The following is a 23,556-nucleotide window of genomic DNA, read 5'->3' as shown; positions in this document are numbered from 1 at the left end:
AACCAAATGTAATGTAATACTATAGTCATTACTTTATCTTATGCTTCTAGATTCATATATTCTACTTCCTGTCTGTTATCTCTACAGAAAGGCTGCTGCGGATATTAGAAAGGAGTGAGAGTTAGCAGAAGAGCTATATGAAATTACATTTGAACTTTGTAAGTTAACACTGTACTTGTGTCACAACTGGCATTTTTTAACATTTCCTATTCTTCAGACTGTCCGAACGACTTTTTTAAAAGTGTAATGCGAGCATATTGGTCAGTGGTATAAAGTTCATGTCAGATACATGGTGCCTCTGGTTCGATCCAGTTCGCGCCAAATACCGTATGCAGAGATCTTCTTCTGATTCTTCCCTTTCCTTCATTTCACCATTTTTCAATCATAACCATCATCACTTCTCCTTTAGCCTACAAAACATAAACGTGGGACGTAAAACTGAAATATTTCAATTCATTTTTCTTAAGTTTATAAACCCCATTTTGTTTAGTCGCATTGCAAAACGAGAAAATAGAGCATTAATATAAAAGGAGATAATGTGAAAAACTGTGTTATAAAGGTAACCAAGAAAATTCTGTCGGTTTTTGTGGAGGTCTGTGTTCAATTGGCCCTCACACCGTGAGTTGAATGCGAATGGAGATAAGGTGAAGAGCAGTTGTCGGTATGGGTATATCCAACATATTACCTGATTGTGGCAGTTCAGTTGCACGATAAAATATCGTCAGGACAGAGTGAACATGGGACCTCCGTCGCTGCAGTGGAGTGGAAAATATGCCAGACCTTGAGTAAGGGTGCCGTGACTACACGGACAGTGCAATGGTGATTTAACAAGTTTAAGGACGGTGAAGAAACACTCGAAGACGCACAACGTGCTGGAAGAAGCACACATGTACAAAATAAAGATCTTCAGGCAGTAATTGAGGCGAAAAGTGGCCAGGTATGTGAGTACCTGGGATTACAATTCAGTGTGAGTGAAGAAACCGTTTGGCAGTACCACCATCAACTTGGGAAGCACTATATTAGATCAATGGAACCCATATGATTTGACTCCGGGCCAAAAGGCAACGCGAGCAGACACCTGTTTCTTTGCTGTCTCGTCTGAGGAAGTAGCCATTTCTGGACAGGGTTGGCATGTGATGAGAAGTAGGTACTCTACGAACCTCCACGGCGCTGTCATCATTGGTTATCATCCCATGAACCGGTTCCAAAACAGCCGATACCAGCACTGCACCAGAAGAAGTTCCTCCTGTGTGATTGGTGGAGTGCTTTTGGCATCGTGCATTGGGAACTGCTACCTGCCGGTCAGAGCATTAATGCAACTGTGTACCGTCAGCAATTAAGCTATGTTCAAGAAAACTCAAAATCTGGAGCCAACACTTCTGAATCTCAAAGGTGTTCATTGCATCCCCCATACTCCCCAAACATTGCACCGTCCGATTATCCCTGTTACATTCCTTGGACAATCACCTTAGTTCAAAATTCTAATAGAGGTGCCAAATGCACTTGATACCTTCTTCGCTTCACAGCCCACCAAGTTCTACCACGATGGAATCCATGGCCTTCCTGAATGTTGACAGAAGGTCGTCGATGCTGATGGGGACTATTTTTGATCTCACAGGTACGTCTTAGGTGACATATCGATGTTCGAATGTGGTGGGTGAAAAAGCGACAGAAGCTTTTTTGGTTACCTTTATAAAACAGAAAATGAAATTATACCAATTTATGAAGCTCTTGTGATGTTAATGATGTTTATGTTTGTTTATTTCGAGCTTAATGTTCTTTTTTAACAATTAGGTTAATGAGACCTCTCTCAGTCCAAAGATGAGAACACTTGTACTTATTCAAAAGTGATCAAATGTAGATGCCTGATTATATTTACCTTTTACTTCAGGTGTGTGAATCTTCACAATGAAATCTGATAAAACCAGAATGCAAAAACTGTGACAAATAACACCAAAATCGAGTTGTGGAAAACGACACCGTGGTAAACAAACACCACCTAAAATGACAAGACGGATAAATTTTTGTGAGGGGTGAAATTTCTGGTATTCCCCATCAATTTGCTCATAATTATTGAAACAAACTTTTCGTAATATGTTAAATTGATGAAGAAACAAATTTTGATACTATGAAGAAATGTAAGAGACTAAAACCAGAATTTGCCGTAATAGTAGCTGAACAGTTTAAAAGATTAGAAATCGCGAACCCTGTCTATTTTGGATTCTAATTCCGCTCAGGGCAATAACTTAGTGTACACATCATTCATTTCTTCTTTGTCATTCATTTCTGCTCGATTTCTTTAACCTGACAAGCACATGAACGGAGACTAAATATTCAAAATAATAACAAAGTATAACATTCTCCTGTTCATAAGCCATCTTCGTGTTGTCAATTTCGGCTTGAAACAGTGACAATAGAAAAATACATTTGTTTGTGTTAGACCTATATACTTTCTCGCTTGAAAAGAAAAGTGCAAACAATCCATTTTATGAGTGGTATCAGTACAGTTAGTATTTTATATAGAACTTCTAAATATTCTAAGTTATAGATAATGCTTGAAAGTGAAGTGAAATGGCATTTTATGTCTACGTTTATGCCCTATAGGATAAAAAAACGATTAACGAGAGTGAAAATTCTGGATGGATCTGGTGAATGAGAATCTGAAAAAAAAACAGGATAACCTCCTAATATCTCGTTTTTTCTTTTTTTTTTCAAATTACCTATTGATCTATCGAAGGATTTTAAAATAAGTAATAATAATGTGCCAGCTTCAAGTTTCCACCCAGACATTTTTGGTGGGAGGGGTCCTTGTTAAGGAGTTAAATGCTACAAAACACTACACGTGTGTAGTATTGAACCACTATTATTCTTCACCGGAAAATATACCAGTGATTGTTAAATTCTGCCAGTTGTATCCTCAGAAAAACAATATACAGGGTGGCCCAAAAGAAAGTATACACCCCTGCATTCATTAAGTATAACATTCTAGCATATACGTTTATTTGTTGGGGCTGTTCCGAGCTTAAGATATAAGTAAAAAGACATTAAGAACTAATAATAAAGAAACTAAGTCTACCTCATGAATAACAATAAGAAATGATGTAAAAAAAAAAAAAAACGAGTTGATCAGTACGGGAGTGTATATCTACTTTAGACCACCCTGTAGAGTTAGAATATTTCATAAGGATAGAAAGAACACATGAATTGTAACATCATGTATGTTACATCAATCATTCTCTGCCAAACAAGAATTCTTTCAAGAAAGTGTGGAAATATATGTCGAATTAAGAAGATTTTTTTTTGGGGGGGAGGATTCGAACACACTGTATCTCCCGCCTGAGTGAGTCCATGCCAGCTCAAACATAAAGAAACTGCTATTTTTATATGTATTTTATAATCATTAGGTAACGTTAACCAATCATGTTATATCCTTTACGGAGGTGCTATTATGACAATGTCAATTCTCTTCTATGTAATTCTCATAAAGTAGCACATTAACTAGACAATTGAGTTGATTGTGTGTTGATTTTAAGTTTAACGTCCCGTTCAACAGCGACGGTATATAAGACGTGGACCTACTGATTAACGTGGAATCCAGACCACATGAGCTCCCGCCGGGAATTGAACCCAGGTCTCCCACTCCAGAGGAGCGTACGCTAACCGCTTAGCCACGAAGGAGTTCAACTGGACAATTGAGTATGTGCCATTAGGAGTTCTTGAGTTCAGTTTCTAATTTCATGGACGTTTTCCTTTACATCTAGCAGTACCCTCCATTGGTTAGCGCTTAAATGAATGAAGTATGAACAAGTGAGACAAAAAAAAAAGCTAAATATTGTCAAAAAATATAAATCCAAGTGGCACAATGATAAGTGCTTATAAAAAGGTGAATGTTTTTGATGTAAAGCGAACAATATTCAGAAACGCTCTTGCTTCGGAAAAACTTTATTTTAAAACCTGACAAAAAGAGTGTAAGATTTTCCGCTTAAGAAAACTTCAAATGAGTGCAGTAGATTTATACAATAACATGCAAATTTCTTTAATTAAATAGTTCAGAAATTGCATTATTATAGATTGATTGTTCGATGTTTTATTAAAGATATCCAACTAAAAAGTATACTGAAACGTTTGACGCTTGCTACTAAAATCTCAGTTCCTTGAGTTGGCAACGTTGGTTATGCAGTATGGATATTAAGTTTTTCCTCTGCTTGACATCATGGTATGCCTTGATCTTGTTCGTTAAATTAGAAAACTCCTTATTTCTCTTTCTGCACGCTGTATCTCTAAGCAAAAACAAATGTTTGCTATGTTCTACCTCAGTGGTTCTCAACCTTTTCAAGCCTAGTGCCCCCTTGGGTCAATGTGATTGGTCTGTCATCCTTAATCCAATCCACCCGTGCATAAGGCTAAGGACGAAGCAATCTAAGAACAAGAAAAAGGCTTCAATTCGTAAAATCAGCCCAGTGCCCCCTTTGGAAATGATAACACCCCCTGGGGAGCGCTAATGCCCACGTTGAGAGCCACTGTTCTAAATCCATATTAAATTACTATGTAGTTATTTTTTTAAATGTGCGTTATCCTTTCTTTGTAGGATCTCGGTGATATTTCGAGTGAGATCAGCGAAAGCAATTAAAATCACTGACCTTGATCTATTAAAACGTTTGGGAATCATTGTGATCGTGTTCACCGTATTTCTGGTCATCAGAACGCTTGTAGCGCCTCCACATGTCATAGTTGGGAGAACAGCTGACGATCTGAAAGCGTTTCTCTGTAGCACAGATTGGTGGGATCACTCGTTTTCAATCAGTAAGTACCACTTTATAACTTTTATGCCTATCTTTTTAAATTCATGTACTAATTAAAGTTGATGTTTTACGTATTATTAGGTATTTATGTATTTTGTAAATAATAAATTGATTGATTAGCTGCAATTATTTGTACTATACGAACAAAAGAACAAGTATTTTTTTCACTTCTCGTTTTCTAGGACTAGGGTAGAGTGGGGACAATTGGGACAATTTCTCGTTCAGGTTGTTTTATACCTACAATTTTGCTTCATTTGAGAAACCAAAAGTGGCATATAAAAGATTGATCCTTTGAGAACAGTCCACATTTTTTGGAGGTCAATAGAAAAATATTTCACTAAAAATTTGTTGAAGTTACTTTGACAGTTTGCATTTTGTCCCATTTGTCCACATTGGCAGGTCAACTGGAACACCTGTTGGGGTCAAGTGGGGCAAGGTAATATATATGTAAATAACGGGGAGTTTACATTAAGTTACATGGCAAACCAATATCATTTTTAAATATATGACTATATAAACAAGAAACATCGTACTTAGGACTTATTTTTAATTGCTACTCTTAGTGACCAAAATTGTACAAGTAGGGATGCGCTCAAGTCGAGTCGAGACAGAATTTTCCAGACAAAATTCGACTCGAGACACAGCTCTTCCAATAGAAAAATATATTTTTTTTGAGTCGAGACATCAGCATAGTTTCGAGACGAGACAGACTCAAATCTTGTGTCGTGCGCATCCCTATGTACAAGTAACCTTTAGACCTATCCACAAAAATTATTATGAGAAAAATGTTGAGAATGCTTCTAACTTTTATTGTTATTAGTTCTAATTTGAAAACTTTGTGAACATGAAACATCCATAAGTAGTAGGTAGGTTGATTAAACTAGTCACAAGGCGATGAAATTAAAGTATGGTAATGTGAAGTAGATTATTAATGGAAAACAATGCCTCTGATACAGTCCTTACGATTAACTGCCATTAGGTTTACAAAAACAATATATTAAGATATTTACACTATTGGAAGCAACACATAAAAACATATCCAGTGATGACAACCGAAACACTGTTCCAGTTGTCGCCACGCGAAATGTCCCAGTTGACCACATATACGGCCATTTTTCACGTTCCATCTTTCTTTTCAAACCCGCATAAGCTAGCGGATAGAATCGGCTTTCTGTGTTGGAGCCCTAAAAGCATGTGTTGAACATAGATATTAGACTTAAGAATACATAAGTGTTTTAAGGGAAAAATTGTATTCATAATACGATACAAAGAATATACTTTTAGCTGTCAAAAATGTTCTTTTTGCTTTCGTGTTCTTCGTGCTTATTAGATTGTACGACTCACACGCCATTAACAACAACCGTCTGACACTGCATCCACAGTACAACAAAAAGTTCTCGTTACTCCCACCAGATGGTACCAGCAATCAATGTCCCATTTGACCTGCCATCCCAGTTGTCCCCAATCTACCCTATGTTTTGATTTCAATTCATATCCTTATAATAAACTGTAATGGTTTCACGCTAATTCCTTATAGTAAACACTCACGCTAAGAGATGTCACTCCCGTGGAATTGTAGTGCTTAACGAAGCCTTTGAGCTTCGGGTAATTGGTGAGAAAACTCATGAAATATATAAATGGCTTAAATGTGAAAGATTATAGGTATTATAGTGACCGCAAGGACTCGTGAAGCATGGATTGTACACTATTCATAGAACAGATTTCCCTCACATGTAATGAATCGGAAGAATTCGGTACGATTCGTGGAACTGTCTTCCGAATGCACAAGTTGAGAAAAAAGTCAAACAGCAGAAATGTACCAACAATGTTGCCAAACTTAGAACACATGGGGAACAAGTGACAAAAGTACAGCACTTAGAAAACTATAGTACGAACACTAAGAATTATTCGAATCAAACGCTAACAATAATAATAACAAAAATACTGAAGTATAACAAGAATAACAATAATAACAAAGCGAAACTTAGCGGCAATCCAACAACACTGCAGCAGCAGCAGTCGTTCTCCATACGAAGCGAGAGACGACACTTGCAAAATTTTATAGGTGGGGGTTCACGTCTGGGACACACTCTAACGTCATATTGGGTGGTGAAATTCACTGGTGCAAATCCCAGGGGTGATAAGCAGGACATGCCCCCTTCCAGTCTTGAAACTGGGGGGGACTTTCTCCCAATAATCCAGTTTGAAATGTTTTTTTTTTTGGGGGGGGGAGAGAAATGTGATGATTTGTGCTCGATTGCCCCAAACGAAAGTGAGTTGAAATTGATGTACCTTCCCAGAATAAGCCTCAAATCCGCCCGCTTCCCATTTTTAAAGATAACTCTACTTTCCTGATCTTCAACAGCATTCAACTTTATAAATATATTGAATATCGCTTTAAAAAATAAGTTATGGAAAGGTCTTAACCGTCCCACCCAATGTTGAAGACAGATTTGCGTTGCTGGTGAAATTGGTAAATCTAGGTCAAGCCTCACGACTCCACGGGATTAGTAATTAAGCACGATCTTGGCGCGTGAACTAATTCATTTTAGGGGGCGCGGTGGTTTAGTGGTTCACCTCCGGTGCTTGGGGTCCCTGGTTCGATCCCAGCTCGCGCCGTGTGGACTTTGTGGTGGACAAACACCGTGCTCGTGGGTTTTCTCGGGGTTCTCACGTTTCCTCCCACTTTCTTCATTCCATCATTTCACTCATCTCTCATCATCACCGTCTCCTTTAGCCTTGCCGGCATAACCATGGGACGTAAAACTTAAAGATTTTATTTCACTTTTTAATTCATTTTAAAGAGAAGAGCACACCGTTATTTTAAAACTCCTACGTGAATAACTTTTATACAAAACAGTGGATAACTGAAATGTTTTGTTATTAATACATTTTTAAAATGGTTATCTAAATTTCTGATTCTCTTGGTACACCTGTTCTTGCATAGACTTTGAGCCTTGTTATCTCTGTATGCAGCAACGTGACATTTCGAATGTTGTTGCTAATTTTTAGTAGTGTTGCTAATTTAGAGTTTATGAAACAACAAGATATCGATGGTATGTACACTCATGTCTAAAATGATTGTCGCATATATATAACAGTCTTCTTGTAAGAATATAATCTGATAATGATTTTGCAGAATACTTTTAATACTATGTGTATAATCGGTAAATGTATATTTGTGGTAAATTTCATAGGAAAAGAATTATAAATACGAAAATAAGAATAAGTAAAACAAAATGATGCTAAATGGACAAGAAAGATTTATTTTCGGTTTATTTTTCTTATTTACTACTCTTTTCACAGGAAATTTGCCACATACATATCTGCCGATTATTCACATACTGACATTATAAGAAGTACCGGCCGAATTCGTTATCAAATTATATTCCTACAACAACATATTTATAAACATGCGACCATAATTTTGGACATGAGTGTACGTATACAGGATGTCTCAAAAGTCTCCTGGCATAGGGAAACTCTGTTATTGTCGGAGTTACAACAAAATATTAGAGGGGAAATTGTCGCTAAATATGGTGTTTTCAGCTTAAAGTGAAGATTTTTATTTTTAAAAAAAATTCACGAGCAGTTTGGGTTGTACACTCTTAATGCGCCCAATGTTAAAATGAAAATGCAACGTTGTCATTTACCTGGACCCACAACATAGATGAATGAAGTTACTGTTTTTTACGCTAACGTATTTCAAACGGCCAGCCCTCATTTCCAACAGTACGACTTTTCGTATATTCATCTTTTTATTCTCGACATACGTGTATTTCAAACCCAAGCATTGTGAATGATTGGAAAGTCTTAAAGTAAAAATATTCAGATTACTACAGGTAGATTCCGTTAGAGTATTTTTACGTAGATTTATTGGAATATCGTTTTGTTATTAAGCATATGTATATACTTTCAGTACGGGACTGATTTTGGCCATTTTAACCCCCTTATTCTCAATAGATTTCAACTCTAAATGATAGGCTTGATAACTAAGGTTCGCGAGAAGTGCGTGCTAAGTGTAATTTAATGTGCTTAAATTTTGGAGAGTTGAGCAGATACACACAGACACACAAATGCCGGTTGAGTCGAATGGTAGAAACGCAGTTTACATTCCTTCAATAAATCCGAAGAAATACATTTCGGGCAGTAGTCAATTCAACCAAACTAAAAAATCATTGCTACATTATAAATTTTATAAAAGCCGAAATGAGGAATTATTAATCACTACTTTAAAAATATTCTTTTTCTTAACGGCAACTTAATTAACTACAGGAGTCGCACTCTAAAGTGAGGTCTGACGTAATGAAACCAAAATGTGGCGAAAAGAAGTGGTAAAGAATGATAAATCCCCATCTTTATGAACGAACTTAAAAAGTTTGTTATCGAATTACCTATGTCTGTCCGTGTGTGTGTGTGTGTGTGTGTGTGTGTGTGTGTGTTTGTGCGTCTTTGTGTGTGTGGGAGGGGGGGTATGTATGTATGTATGTTATGTGCTATTTTTTTTTTTCAATTATGAGTCCTCCATTCGATAGACCATCGAAAACAATCTGAGAAAGTAGTGGAATTTTCGGCGCCACTGTTACTGTTCCCGAGATATTGGCCAAAAAATGGCCGATTTTCGGAGATTTCAGGAGCCATATCTCAGGAACCTTAAGTCATAGAGAGATGACATTTTGCAAATATTTGCGAGAAAGAGAATAAATTGAGGATAAAAAGACATGTAGGAACAATCACAGTTACATGTAGCAACAATCACAGTTATCCTTCCCGCTTCATCTCCCCATTTTCTTGTTAAGTTCGTTCTTGCAATGCTCTTGGAGCATTTTCAACTTGTTTCATTTCAAAATCAACTGCATCAACTTTCTGGCATAAGAAGTGGTGATTTTGTTCTGTCTGAAGAAATAGAAGGATTTTCACTGGAGTCTCAAGAAACCATGGGAACTCTGTAAGGAAAATTTCTATGACTTTATGATAAACCCACACCAATTGAAAGTACAGATTAATACCACAATGAAGAGAGTAATACTCCATCCTAAACTTATCACGGAAATATTTACTGTTAATATTTTCAGCGGCATAGAGTAGGTACAACCCTTCTTTTTTTCTGGTAAAGAAATACATATTTCTGACGGCATAAGCCATTGACAAATTAAGCTAACCTATGAAAGTATATTCCTTCTAGGTGAGACTTCCACTCTACATCTTTACAAAGCTAGTTTTTACTATATTGACTGAATGTATGTGTTAAAATGACTTGTATGTAGAAAGAAAGTGTATTAATACAGTCTTACAATGACGTAAGTTGTGTGTTTAAAAAATGAGATGAAATCTTCCAGTTTAACGCCCCACGGTTATGCACTTTTAATTTAGGTTAAGAAAGACGATGATTAATGCAAGTGAATGATGACGGAAGAATTGGTGGAATAAGAAAGTGGGAGGAAAGGGGAGTACACCGAGAAAACCAAGGGACACGATATTGTCCACCACAAATTCACCTGACCGGGGATCGAACGAGGGACCCCACGTACCAGAGATAAGCACTCTACAACTGAGTCATCATGTCCCCTAACTTATTTGGTATAATTCATATATAATTGGATAATAATAATAATAATGATAATATTATTAGTATTATTAATATAGCTGTTGCCGTTGGAATTAGAATTATGGCAACTACTTCACTGTTGCAGTTCTGTGTGTTGGTGGTCAATTTCAGAAGTAAACCAAGTAAACCGAACAGACAAGCCCTAAACAGTACAAGACCTAAACGGCATGGGACCTAGACGGTATAAAACCTAAAATTTAGGACTTGTGGGCGTATTTTTAAATTTTGTGCTATTTAGGTCTTACGAACGTTATCTTCTTACTTTTTTGCATAAAATTATGATCGCCTCTTATAATATGCATTGTAAAACAAATTAACATGATTAAAACACAGTTCGAGTTAGTGATAACCATATGCAAAAATCGTTTACCCACTTTCTGTGATTCTATTGCACGCCACACAATTTCGTTTTTAGCTCCCGGCATAAGCATACGGAAGTTTATATGTTCACTCCAGGTGTATGAGTAAATTTCTTTGTGTGTGTGTGAGAGAGAGAGAGAGAGAAATAGAGAGAGAGAGAGAGAGAGTAAAGTGTGTGTGTGGTACTTCATTTCTGGCTAACTACTGACCGGATCTAATCCTAATTTGAAGAGCAAGTAACCCGTTCTCTAGAGAGTAAAGATAGATAGATATTTTGTGTCCGTGCTCGGCTAGAGACAACTCATCTCAGCTCGCCTTATATGTAATAATTTATTTGCCTGTAACTCTTGATCGATCTAAACGAGATATGGAGGGGAAATAGCCCATCGTCTAGGGAATAAACATAAGTATACTTGGTGAGCGAACTCGACCAGGAACACGTTCGAATTTCCTCGGCTCCCTTTGTATGTGGTATTATATTTGCACTTTCAATAGAAATTATTGTTTAAATGGACATAAGGATAAAGACATACCAAAGAAACCTCGTGATCGAGATCGAGGTTTAAGTCGTGGTCGTTACGTCGATAAAAACACAAACACATGTATTCAAATGGGTAAGCACATGCCGAAGATGTACACTATATCGCGACCTAGAGGTCGACCACGATGGTGAATTAGTGGTCGTGTTGATAAACAACCGAGTTTCTCTTTACATCGATGTTCAGTTGAAGCATCGCTGTAGCTCGTGTTCTCACTGGTTCTCCCTGAAGCTCTGCACGGAATAAAATCTTCATTTGTTCAGACTTTCGTCTGCAGAGAATTGTGTGTATTTGTGTGCAAGAGGTTTTGCTGCACTTTAAATTTCATTGTGAAAGACATATTAATAGAACTAGTAAGAAATGTTCCAGCAATATGGGCTAAAAGGCACGAACAACATCATAATAGACATGTTTTAAATAGTGAATGAAAGAAAATTGCAACACAAATGGAAATGTCAGATAAGTTATTCATATTTGTTTGAGAATTAAACTGTAGCTTATTATATAAGGCAGTGGCGGTTACAGGGAGGGGGCTTTCGGGCTGAAGACCCTAAATTCCGGAATTTAGGAAAAAAGAAGCTAGTGTTAAGCATATCTATGCTTAAAAACTTCACGCCCCCTCCCCTAATTCCAAGATTAATAAAAATTATTATCTAAATTCATCACTCATATAAGGTAAAGAAATACCTGTAAAGACAGCACGTATCCATAGGAAGGCAACGTCGAATAATGGATATTTCAGTGACGAAACTTCATTTGGTGAATACTTCCTGCACCTTGAAACAAGAAGACATGCCTGTTTTCTTAATTTTACTGTGAAATTATTTCTTGCCTGAGTGCTGAAAGAGGGCATTTCTTCACAGAAAATTGAGAAAGAAGTAAAAGTCTGAGTAATTGGCAGAGATGGACAAGAGATGAGACTCAAATATTTCTGCGAAACAAGATACGAGATTTTGGAATTTCTCACGTCTCGTCTTGCGTACATCCCTATTTACAAACTGTTTGGTTCTTTCAAAATGTCAATTTCAAAATGTGATTTCGCTGTTATTTTTATGCACTGAGTGAATAATTTTACATGCGTCACAGTAATGTTTCTCCTCTAACTGAGAAATTTCAGCGTCGATGCAACGTCTTCGCTATGTGCGTCCTTCATCCATCTAGATCTAGACATCGAAGTATCGACCGCGACTTAAACCTCGACCACGACCGCGAGGTATCTTCGGTATGTCTTTACTCTAAGGGTCAAGAAAGACTGTGTTCCACAGCTTTGCATACCGGGAGATTCTGAGTTCAGTTCCTCGACTATCTTTTCTCTTGGTATATTTTAGATAAGCTATTACTCTCCATGTCTTAATTTGCTTTTCATGATCCGATACCAGAGTTTGATCACCGAACTTCTATAAGCTAGCTCATATACTGGTCGAAACAAAACTCAACTTCAATCACGTACCTATTATCATTCATAGTTTTATGTCAACTATGGAGCTTTTACAGACGAATATCACTCTATTACTATAAAGGTAACTAAGAAAGTTCTCTCGCTTTTTCACCCACCACTTTCGAACATCGATATGCCACCTAAGACGTCACTGGAATATCAAAAAGTCCTCATAAACATCAACAACCTTTTGCCAACGTTCTAGAAAGCCAAGGATTCTACTGCCGTAGAACTTGGTGGGCCGTGAAGCGAAGAAGGCACCAAATGTATTTTGCACCTCTACTAGGGATTTATAGTGGCGTCCTCTAACGTGATTGTGCAAGGAATGGAACAACTAATAATCAGATGATGCAATGTCCGGGGAGTATGGCGGATACAGTAGTGTTTCCCATCCAAGACGTAGAATGGTGTTTTGGGTCATCCTAACCACGTGAGGCTTAGCTTTATCCTCTAATAGGAGGACCCCTTTGCGATTCAGAAGTGCTGGTACCAGCGTTTTGAGTTATTCTTGAATACGGCTCAACTGCTGACAGTACACAGTTGCACTGGTGATCTGGCCACTTGGTAGTAGTTCCCGATGAACGATGCCGCGAGCAGTCCACCAAACACACAGGAAGAACTTCTTCTGGTTCAGTTCTGCTTTCGGCTGTTTTGGAACCGTTTGATGGGAAGCTAACCAATGATGACGGCGCAGTGGAGCTTCGTACAGGACCCACTTTTCATCACTTGTCAACACCTGTCCAGAAATGACTTCTTCCTCAGACGAGACAGCAAAGAAACACAGGTGTCTACTTGTGCTACCTTCTGGGTCGGAGTCAAATCATGTGGAACCTATCGACCCAACTTGTAGTGTTTCCCAAGTTGATGGAGGTGCTGCCAAATAGTTTCTCCGTTCATACTCAATTGTAGTCCCAGTTCCTCACATGTCCGGCCACTTTTAGCCTCAATTGCTGCCTGAAGATCTTCATTTTGTACATGGGTTGTTCTTCCGGCACGTGGTGAGTTTCCGAGTGTTTCGTCACCGTCCTTAAACTTGTTAAACCACCACTGCCCTGTCCGCGTAGTCACGATACCGTCACCAAAGACCGGGCATATTTTCCGCCCCGCTGCAGCGGGGTTTGACCCCAGTTTGAACTTGTACAGCATATGTGCTCTTATGAGTCTCTGTTGAGGTCCCATGTTCACTCTATCCTTACGGAAGTTCAAGATGTAACTACTACTACTACTACATGGTAGTATGTTGGATATACCCACACTAAGAGCTGACCTTCGCGTTATCTCCATCCGCATTCAACTCATGATGTCAGGGTCATTTGAGCACAGATCTCCACAAAAAAGACAGAACTTTCTTGGTTACCTTTATGAAAAGAAAATTTTTCTTCGGTTTACAGTGAGAACCTTCATGTATTAAAGAATATATATATATATATATATATATATATATATATATATATATATATATATATATATATATTATTTTATTTATTTATTTTTTTTTAATTTTTTTTTTTTTTTTTTTTTTTTTTTTGCTTCCGGATGAACCACTATATATCATGCAAGATTAACAAAATTATAAAACGTAAGACTTGTATTTTCGCAGTAACAACAGGAGTAAAAATGATGTGAAACACGGGGGGACGCTTTCAGAAAATATCCGTGACGTTCGCCCACTGCCTAAACAAATTACAATGGGCAAAGATAGGCACGGAGAACGTCGTGACGTCATGAGTCACCCTATATTTTCAGATCCACTTTTACCCCTGAGTAACAATGTTTATTTCCCATCGTATTATGAACTGTTTTGTACGATTTTACAGTAAATAAATAGCGAACTTTTCCCCAAAGGAGTTATGTTCACAACGCGTTTATTTACGTGCATCATTTCCTCCTTAAATATTAATAGCGAACAAAACAAATAATATATATTTGTGGCCACGCGTAGAGTAAAGAGTAGTTGATATATGTATTATTAAAATCAACTATTCATTTTGTGAATAAAATATTGACTTTATATATTTAAATAAGTATCACATGGTAAATCTATTTTTTTTTTTTTTTTTTTTTTTTTGTTTTCTTCATGTTTTAAACTTGTTTCGTTTTTCAATATGAAATGTTTTAATGTGTTTAATTTTTAAAAATCATATTCTCTAATGTAGAATGATATATTTGTTACTAATGGATGGAAAATAAAACAATTATATAATAACTATAGTGCTAGTGTATGTTTAATTCAACCAGAATGTTCAATACAGTAAAAGCTCTTTATTCGCGAGGTATATGTTCCACAAATATGCCGCGAATATAGAAACCGTGAATACGGAATGGTAATTTATATGGGATTATAGGGGATACGTTCCTAGGTGACAAAATAAAAAAACAAATACATATACAGTATAAAAAAATCAATTTACTGTAATTGAAGTTTTTGACCATATTGATTAATTATTAACTTCAGGCTTAGGCAATGGTTTGAAGAATTTTGTAATTTTTTTCTTGCTTGGCAGTTTTTAAAAGCTCCTTCAATTCAGACTGATATTCAGCAGTAGCATTAGCAATATGCCTCTTAAAAATAAGACTTTGTTCCATAGACGGATCAATTTTCATAAAGAAATCACAAAGCTCATTTGCCATTCTTAAACCTTCACTAACATTTTTCAAATTAAATGTCACGTTTCCAGTGCTTGTTGAAGCCTCTTCTTCAATGGGCTGTGAATTTAACATTTCCTCCAAGTCGGTTTCAGTCAAATCTTCATCTTACGGTTCAAGCAATTCCTGAATGTCACTTGATCTATCTGTTCGAACCCATCTCGTCCTATTCCATTCGCAATTTCGGCTATGTTTGAAGTCAAAGTTTGAATTTGCACTCATTTTTCGTTATTTTCCGCAGTCAGAGCAGGCCACAGTTTTTTCCAGCATGACTTCAATGTGTGTGGCTTCAGTTCTTCCAATGATTATTTTATGTTTACGATGCATTTTGCTATGTCAAATTTCTTCCAGCATTCCATAACATTCATATCAGGATTACATTCCATATTATCCAATACGATTTTGAAGGTTCGTCTAATGTAATAGAGCTTAAAGGCCTGGATTATTCCTTGGTCCATAGGTTGAAGCAAAGCCGTCGTGTTGGGAGGTAAAAATGTCACTTTTATATTTGGATGCATAGTTTCAAGTTCGCGAGGATGACCTGGTGCATTGTCCAAAACTAGAACTGCTTTAATGTCTAAATTCTGTTTTTTTAAAATAAGTTTCAACTTCAGAAACAAAACAATTCCGAAACCAGTCACAAAAAAATAGCGCTTGTAACCCACGCTTTCTTATTAGCACGCCAAAACACTGGCAGGTCATCCTCGTTTTGATTTTTTAAAGCCCGAGGATTTAACGATCTGTAAAGCATCAGTGGTTTAATGACACAATCTCCAGATGCATTAGAACATAGCAGCAGTGTAACTCTATCCTTTGCTGCCTTAAATCCAGGAGCAGACTTTTCGCTTTTAGAAATGAATGTTTTGTTTGGCATTCTCTTCCAAAACAGTGCAGTTTTGTCTGCATTAAATACTTGCTCAGGTTTGTATCCTCCATCAGCTACTAAGTTTGCAAATTCTTCTGGATATCGTTCTGCTGCAGCAGTGTCTGCAGATGCAGCTTCTCCAACGATTTTAATGTTATGCAATGATTGTCTCACCTTAAATGTATTGAACCAACCTTCCGATGCTTGAAATCCTCCATCTGTACCTTCATCACTACAACTACCATCAGGTTCTTTAAAATTAGCGTAAAGACGCTTTGCCTTCTCCCGAACCATTGAACCACTCAGGGACACCCTTTTTCGGTTGCGGTCTTCGATCCATAATGATCATGCCACTTCCATTTTTTCTGTTGCTGGATCACGAACAATTTTCGCTGACAGTGAAGTTGAAGCTACAGACGACCTTATTTTATCTTCGGATTTTTTATCGATCGTACAGTTGATTCGTTGACATTGAATGATCGTGATATGGATGCAAACGACTCTCCAAGGTGTAAACGATCAAGCATTTCTATTTTCACTGTAAGCGGTAACACAGATTTTTTCGTGTCGAAACTCGTTTCTCATTTTTTTAAATTGGCATTACTGTATAAATTAGGAAGACAGCGGTAGAGACGTGTTACTCGATCACAATTTTTGTAACGAATGGAAAGACGGAACAATAAAACACGCAAAGCGGCTCTTACCAAAGGACGGAACATTTAATAGTGTGGCGGCATTTAAAAACATACTTTATTCATTAAGTAATAAGGTTGCTTTCATTCTGTTTGTTTCCATTCTCAAAAACACCGATCGCGGCGAAGGCGGCTTATGTCAAAGTCGGAACCAATACAGCGGCGATATCATTTAACAACATACATTAGGCAAAGTTGTAATAAGGTCTATGTTACATTTTATTAGTCCATTTGACGGCGTTGGATACCTATTGGAATCCTTTTTATTATTATGTATTTACGTACTGATTAGATCCGCGAATAAAGAAATATTTAGCCACGAATATAGGAATTGGGTCGCATCTTTTTAATCCGCGAATAGTGAAAACGCGAATGAAGGATGCGCGAATAAGGAGCTTTTACTGTATTGAAATATGAATCATATTATTTAACATAGAATGCAGAGAAAGATTTGAGCAAAGTACTATTGTTTAAATTAGTGGTTAACACAAAAACCGGTTTTTAATTCTTAACAATTTCCAAAAAACTGTTTTCCCCGAAACCGGTTTTGATTTTCTCGAAAACCGGTTCTATTTTCACCGGAACTGGTTATCGGCTTTGTTTAAAACCAGTTCAGTTTTTTACCGACTTCAGTTTGGTTTTTCTTGATTACCAGTTCAGTTTTTCATCAAAACCGGTTTCAGTTTTACCAAAACTGGTTCTATTTTCGACCAGAATAGTGTTTCGTTGTTCTCTGGAAACTCATTCCGTTTTCGCAGAAATAGTTTTATGTGTTTTCCGAAACAGTTTTTGGTTTTTAGTTTCAGTGAAAAAAGCAAACCAGTTTTGAAGGAGACCGAAACCGGTTTCGGTGGAGAAAGCAAACCGATTTGTGGAGAAAACCGAAACCGTTTTCGGTGAGAAAGCGAACTGATTTTGGAGAAAACTGAAATTTGTGTTTTCCGGATTTCGGTGTTTCTAGAAACCGGTTTCCAGTTTTTTCTTATAAAAACCGTATTTGCCCATCCCTAGTTTAAATAGTGATTTAGTGGCTTCGCGTAGCATAGTCGCTAACGCTCTCGTCTTTGACGCGATCGGTTCCGGGTGCAATTCCCGGCGGGGACACTCGATCGAAAAAGAGTTTTTGGGCCAGCCATTCTGAATTATGTTTTTTCTAAGTCTTCCTCACTGCCACCAGGCAAATTCCGGGATGGTACCTAACATAATAGATCTAGGCAGCTTCCTTCCTTCTCCATTCGTTTCTTCCTCTCCGATTTCCTGTGCAGTGTGCTCGCCGAAGAACGTCATCCTTCATATGTCTGACGTCATGTAAGCCCATAGATGCCTTAAGCCCAAGAATCTAATTCCTAATCTTTCTAACCTCTCTATTGTGGTCTCTATTGTGGTAAGTCTTATAACAAAACTTCATCAGATTAACTTTCTGTCAGAATGTGTTTATAACGTTTAGAGAAATTCGTCCGATTTGTTACTCTAATTTTTAAACTTTTTATTATGGTATGTTAGGGGCAGAGCCGTAGCTAGAGATTTCTGCGCCCGGGGCGAAGTAGAATTCAGCGCCCCTACACTCACTTTAGCAATCATTATATATATATATATATATATATATATATATATATATATATATATATATATATATATATATATATAAGAAAAGCAGCTTTTGTTGTTACGCTGAATTTTTATTAATCTTCTTGGAAAGACCATTACAACAACCAAAAACGATCATTATGTATCCTTTTCCAAATAAGAGCTGTTTTCGAGAGTCTTATTTTGGACTTTTTGTTAAACTTGACAAAACTACTTTGGTAGTATACAAATTCGCTAGAAGAACAGTTATGAAAAGTTACTACTATTTACAACATTTCATACTATTGATAAGAAATGAAATTTTAATACATTAAAAACTATGTGCTTTTAAATTGTTCCAAATGGGTGACAGTATTAATTTACAGTAATAATTGTAAACTTTTTAATTTTATTCTGTATGTGACCACATCAATAGTATGTTAATTTCGATCTGTTAACGATAAAAAATATTTTGTGAAATGTAATGGAAATTCAGAAGAATCCTTCTTTGTGAATTTCTAAATATTGATCGATGGAGGTGAAGAATATGTTCAATGTTTGTACTTAAAATCCAAAATATACTTTGGCTACTACATATGTCTGAAATTACTGTAACTACTTAATTTCTTAATGAATGAAAGTTCCGAATTTAAGGTACTTATTATTAATTAACATATTAAAATACACTAACACGTACATATATGAAGAATGTGTGTACTTATGTTTTGTATGTATGTAGATAGATAAAAACATCACACAACTAGACACGCATACACAAAATAATATGGTGCCGATATAAAAAGTTGATGAAAAATGACCTCAATAAATTCCTCCAAATTGGAAGCATTTGATATGTCAATGGAATTTTAAAATAAATCATTGGTAGTGATTAGTGTGTCGAAAAGTCGAACACTACCAACTTCCTGGTAAAAAAGTCGAACTTCGTCGGGCTAAGTTCTGATCCCTTAAGCCCTTATTCTACAACTGCTTGAAGTTCGAAAATGTTATTGTTTCCCTCGTTTACTTTTATTTTTAATATTCCCACGCAAACAGCAGCTTGAATGTGTCTCTTCACTCTTCTCACTTTCATACCTTCATTCTCAACGTCGGGGGGGGGGGGGGGGCAAACCAGGCAATTCTTAGCAAAAACTCGAAGAATGAAGTAAAAGATTGACTTGATATAATTTGCTATAATGAAACCTTAATAGTGTACACATAAGATAGTGTGCAGGAAAAAAAGTGATAGCTATTTACAATGAATTCATGGGACGTGTAAATTTGGTTATCCACCGAAGCAGGAAAGGTGCTGCTTAGTGACAGAAGATAGGAAATTGACTTTGAATGTGACTATTCCTACATTGCGTGTAGATATTCCGTGACTGTTAAACATGGTGACACGACCGACATGTATGTATCGTTTTGTATATTTAGAATGTTGAGGTAATGTGTAATCAATAATAATATTTGGAATGATGTTAATATCATTATCATATCCCTATGGTAATCCCTATGCTAGTCCACCACAAAGTTCACTTGGCAGGGCTGGGATCGAATCCGTGACCCCAAGTACCAGCGGTGAACGCTCTACCACTGAGCCCCCAGGGGTAGAAAAACGTTTTGAACTAAGCAAACTCATCACTGTCAAAACGCCGAACACAACTTTGCTCGTTTCTGAGTTTGAAAATGCTCCTGCGTACACTATAAGTCATTACTCGGCACCTTGTATACCACATGTCATTAAGAAATCATCTATAACTCTTTAAGTAATAAGTAAAAACTTGTTGTGACTTATTTAAACTTTTGGATTGCGAGCGAAGCGAGCAAGAAAATTTTTAAGAAATCTACGTATTTCATTGATAACCGACAGCAATATTGATCTAATAGGGCGCCAATACTTTCTGGGGGCGACTCGTCTTTTATTCATGTCCTACACAACTCTTTCTCCTTGCTCGTTCGGCGCCCCCTTGTTGTCAGCGCCCGGGGCGGGCGCCCCGCTGGCCCCCCCTTAGCTACGGCTCTGGTTAGGGGAGCTTTAAAGTATTATAATGTTAGTCCGTGTGTCCGTAACTCCACACAAGAACTCTTGAACGAAAATGAATTTGTGAATGATTCTTTTCCCTTTTGCTACTGACAACTAAAATGAAATGTTTCAGTAAAACGATTATGCCTTTAGGCTAAGGGAGACGGATTAAGGCAAGTGTATAACGATTGGAATAAGAAATGTTGGAATGAAATTGCGAGTGAAAGTAGGAGTACCCCGAGAAAACTCCATGGACACAATGTTGTCCACCAGGCTGGTGATCGAACCAGGGATCTCACGCAACAGAAGTAAGCCTTCTACCATTAAGTCACCGCCCCCCCTCAATATACAAGTATGCGAGTATCTGTACTGCATTCGTTAATTGAATCAATTAGTTAACAAATCCACCGGTTTTGACCATATCTCATGCATTTATAAAAATGTAAGTTATGTAGAAGGCTAATATGCAACCCGTGAAACATTTAAAAGTTAGAAGTTGCATAAGCGTCAAGGCGAAACGTTCCTAATTCTTCTTATAGACAGAAGCTGATTCAGTCATGAACATGCATCGCGTCTTCTTTACTGTATATAGCAGAGTTTATTTGCCCACAAAATGCATAAAATTCTATTTCTCAAAAAGACGACAAGAATTGTCATGTTTCTTATCTCGACTCGAGTTTAAAAACGTGCTTCTCGTCTCAATTCTTGACATCTTTCCGAGGCCAGGCGAGAAATTTGGCGTCTCGTTGTCAACACTAATGTTGAAGACTCTGATTACACTAGTTAACAAATTTAAACTTTTTGTTTGTTACATGAGAAAAATCACCTGATCTTAAAGGAACTTTTTTGCGCTGAATTCGAATATGCACTCGGTTTCTCTCTATCACGTACAGTTTTCCCGTAACAGAGGGATTTTCGGGAAATTTCCTCAAAAATTTCCCTTTTTCAGATATTTTATTCCCCTAGCTCCTGTCTCCTTACATATAGTAACATAGAAATTATACCTAAGTATACCTTGATTTATATTTAATAAACCCTAAAAGTTTCGTAAAAATCGCTGTGTTCTTTCTAGAGAAATAAATATATTTGTATGTATACTGTCTGCACTGTTTATTGCACCTGATAGTAAGGCTTTCAGATCTCCTGAGTTGGGGTAAAAACGATTTGCTTTATTACTACAAACACAGACATAAAAATGAATATTTACAATAGTCAACAACACACTTGTATTGCTCTCTGTAAATTAGAAACGTGTATAAAAGTAGAATGTACTTCCAACGTATATTTTTTTTAAACGTACAGTATATGTATATCTTAATACATATATATACAATTCTCCAAGTTTTTTCGTTTTGTTCATGAAATGGTTATCAATATTTGTTATCAAATGTAACAGAATGCAAAAGAAAGAAAGAATGGAATACAGACTCATTGTTGACAACAATGAACTAATGCAGTCTGAATTTTCCACTACGGTATCGTTTCCCCCCCCCCTCCCCCCGCGCATTTCTTTCTTTCTTGTGTTCTTGACACCTGGTGAGGGAGTTTTGTACATTTTTATATTGACGTGTGGGTTAATACTACTTCACTTTCAAAGTTGTCTTTGCTGCTAAGAGTGCTTTCATGTTTGATCTTAACGGCATTATACCCAACTAAGACCAGAAGTTTAGTTTGTGATCAGTACAATGGCGTCAAGAGGACGGCGTTCGTGTGTTAACTCACCAAATAATTTTTGTTATGTGTGTGGCCAGTTTGTAGTTAAAGACAGTGTTGATCCATTACGCCATCGGTGAAACTAGCATATTATATATATTTCGGATGTCGTGTGGGAGATCAGGACAAAACTTGGGCACCCAACATAATTTGTGCGTCGTGCTACGTCACTTTACTTGCATGGGCCAAAGGGAAACGGAGGTTCATGAATTTTTGCTGTACCAATGGTGTGGAGAGAACCCACCAACCATCTGGATGATTGTTATTTTTGTCTCACAGTAGTTAAGGGGCATTCTAAAAAAAACAAATACACAATAAGTTATCCCAACGTTAAATCCGCAATTAGACCTATTCCGCACGGGGATGAACTTCCACTTCCCGAGCCCCCTACCAACTGGGAAGAGATATGGCCAAAAGACTCTGATGATGATCATGACCTTGATGAACCATCGACATCAACATGTACATCCAAGGATCCAACGTTCATCCCTGACTGTGTTCGCGAGCCACATTTCATCCGGCAATGTGAACTTAATGACCTAGTCCGTGATTTGCACCTGACAAAACAAGAGGCGGAACTTCTGGGATCAAGGCTCCAGCAGTGGAACTTATTGGATGCAGAAACGAACATATCAGTGTACAGGAAAAGGCATGTTCAATTTTCAAGCTATTTCTCAATGCAAGATAATGTGTGCGTATGTACGATATAAATGGGTTGATGGCGGAGCTAGGAATTCCTTACGTTCCAGAAGAATGGAGGTTATTTATCGACGCGTCAAAGGTCAGCCTTAAAGCTGTCCTTTTACATAATGGAAATAAAAAACCTTCTATACCACTTGCGCACTCAGTGAGGATTAAGGAATCCTATGACACCATGTCAACTTTGCTAAATCTTATAAATTACAAGGACCATTGTTGGCAAATATGTTGTGATCTCAAGGTAGTTGGTATTTTATTAGGACTGCAGTGCGGTTACACGAAGTACCAATGTTTTTTATGTTTATGGGATAGCCGAGCTGATGATAAACATTATGAAGTGAAGGAATGGGAACCTAGAGTGAATTACGTACCTGGAGAATGCAACGTCAAATACGCTCCTTTGGTAGATCCTAATAAGATATTACTACCGCCACTTCATATCAAGTTAGGACTTATGAAATACTTTGTCAAAGCCATGGACACATCTGGTGAAGGTTTCAAGTATTTGCGAGATAAGTTCCCTAACCTGAGTGATGCTAAGATTTCAGCGGGAGTGTTTATTGGTTCCCAAATTAGGAAATTTATGCGTGATGATAGCTTTGACAGCA

General features: G+C 37.2%; 1 protein-coding gene across 1 annotated transcript in view; it reads left to right on the top strand.

Annotated features, from left to right (window-relative positions):
* The window catches only part of LOC145666031 (putative G-protein coupled receptor CG31760), an 869,795-nt gene that overhangs the window by 681,268 nt on the left and 164,971 nt on the right, over positions 1–23,556 (top strand). The window contains exon 7 of the mRNA XM_081733134.1: positions 4,589–4,803. Coding sequence (XP_081589260.1) covers positions 4,589–4,803 — 215 coding nt within the window. The remainder of the gene's footprint in view (positions 1–4,588; positions 4,804–23,556) is intronic.

Source organism: Thermobia domestica, chromosome 1, assembly GCF_964235325.1.
Source record: "Thermobia domestica chromosome 1, izTheDome1.hap1.1, whole genome shotgun sequence".
NCBI lineage: Eukaryota > Metazoa > Arthropoda > Insecta > Zygentoma > Lepismatidae > Thermobia > Thermobia domestica.
Note: the sequence above shows the minus strand (reverse complement) of the source record. Positions and strands in the feature narration are given on the sequence as shown.